This window comes from Haplochromis burtoni, unplaced genomic scaffold (assembly GCF_018398535.1).
Source record: "Haplochromis burtoni strain Fernald_Lab_line unplaced genomic scaffold, NCSU_Asbu1 Contig_5794, whole genome shotgun sequence".
In the NCBI taxonomy this organism is placed as follows: domain Eukaryota; kingdom Metazoa; phylum Chordata; class Actinopteri; order Cichliformes; family Cichlidae; genus Haplochromis; species Haplochromis burtoni.
Window position 1 is genome coordinate 1 of NW_024588155.1, and position 1,501 is coordinate 1,501.

Genomic DNA, 1,501 nt, shown 5'->3' on the forward strand with positions numbered 1-1,501 from the left:
TAGCAGGAATCACAAGCCGTTGGTGGTCCCCGTCAACTGCATACAACACATTTTTATCAAGAATAAACTTCTCTTTCCCTCCCCATTTCCCCGTTCCCCCTTCAATCACATTAGCGAACAACACATTTAACGTTTCATCCTCCCTTTGCAACACAGAGATATTTTCGGGCACATCCCATTTCATGTTCTTAGTGTCTGGCTCTTTTGACCATAGCTGCTTCTCAAAGCGGCGTTGGCGGCGAGATTTTCTTGGCCCTTTCATGCCACCATCGCACAGACTACTGTCAAAGTCTGGCAGGGGTTGGCATTCAGCCTTCGCCCGGGCCCTAGTGACCACCGGGCCTAACACGTTCACTTTAACCTTCCCCGCTTCCCCCCTCTCAGTCTCTGTGGCCCGTTCTTCTTTTTCTTGCAACAAATCCATAAGCACAGGCAAGTCCATCCCCAGAATAACCTCTACCGGCAAATTCTGTACCACCCCAACTGACAATAGGTATGGCTGTTCATTAATAGTCACTGTTACTTCCACCTTTGGGTATGGGTGTTTATCACCATGCACACATAACACTTCTTCTTGTCTGCTGTAATCCACACAGTTCACGGGTACCAAGCTTTGCTTAATTAATGACATGAAACTACCAGTGTCCAGCAAAGCAGTAACCTGCAGTAACCTGCTGACCATTTACTATCACTTTTTTATAGCGTTGCACATCCACTGGCTGGACCCTTGTAGGCTCCGCCTCCAGTCGGGGTGCATAGCAGGCCCCCGTGACTTTGGCCTTCCGAATAGGGCACACCGAGGCTTTATGGCCTGGCTGCTGGCAATAATAACAAAAAAAGTCCTTACCCGCTCCTCGTAGATTAGATACCTTGGGGATCCCGGGTGGCTCGGGGTTGCTCTCCCTCTTCAAAAACCCCGACGATGGAAGTGGTGGTCGCTGTGGCGTCCCAGATGAGCGTGCAGGTGGTGCTCCTTTACGCGCGTTGAAGTACTGTGACACCAGCTTAGCAGCGGCCAGTCCATCTGCTGGCTCATGCTCCCTCACCCAGGTCCTCACCTCCCCTGGCAGTACTCGAATTAACTGCTCCAAGATGATCGCTTCTCTCATCTCGTCCTTCGTGTGCTGCTCTGGTCGGAGCCAGCGTCGATAAAGTCCTTTCAGGCGATAATAGGTCTCGGTGGGGCTCTCACCAGGTGGAATTATATTAGAGCGAAACCGCTGCCGATACGTTTCCGGTGAAATGTCAAATTTAATTAACAAGGCAGTTTTGAGATCTTCATACCGATGGGCTCTTTCTTCATCCATTGCAGTATAGGCCTCCAACGCCTTCCCCGCTAGCAGTGGAACTAGCCGACAGGCCCATTCGCTCTCTGGCCATCTCCATGTTCTGGCCACCCGCTCAAAACGCAACAAATAGTTCTCAATATCTTCCCCCATCTGATAAGGCGGGATCTTCGGCCCCGCCGATCGCCTCCACTCTCCCCCTGACGGGTCGATAC

The 1,501-nt window shown here is 51.4% G+C and overlaps 1 protein-coding gene across 1 annotated transcript; it reads right to left on the reverse strand.

The window, feature by feature from the left end:
* Nucleotides 1–635: 635 nt before the first annotated feature.
* On the reverse strand, nt 636–1,486 carry LOC102300626 (zinc finger and SCAN domain-containing protein 26-like). The gene has a single exon (XM_005953588.2). It carries the CDS (start codon nt 1,437–1,439, stop codon nt 636–638), a length of 804 nt encoding a protein of 267 aa, XP_005953650.1. The 5' UTR covers nt 1,440–1,486.
* Nucleotides 1,487–1,501: the final 15 nt, after the last annotated feature.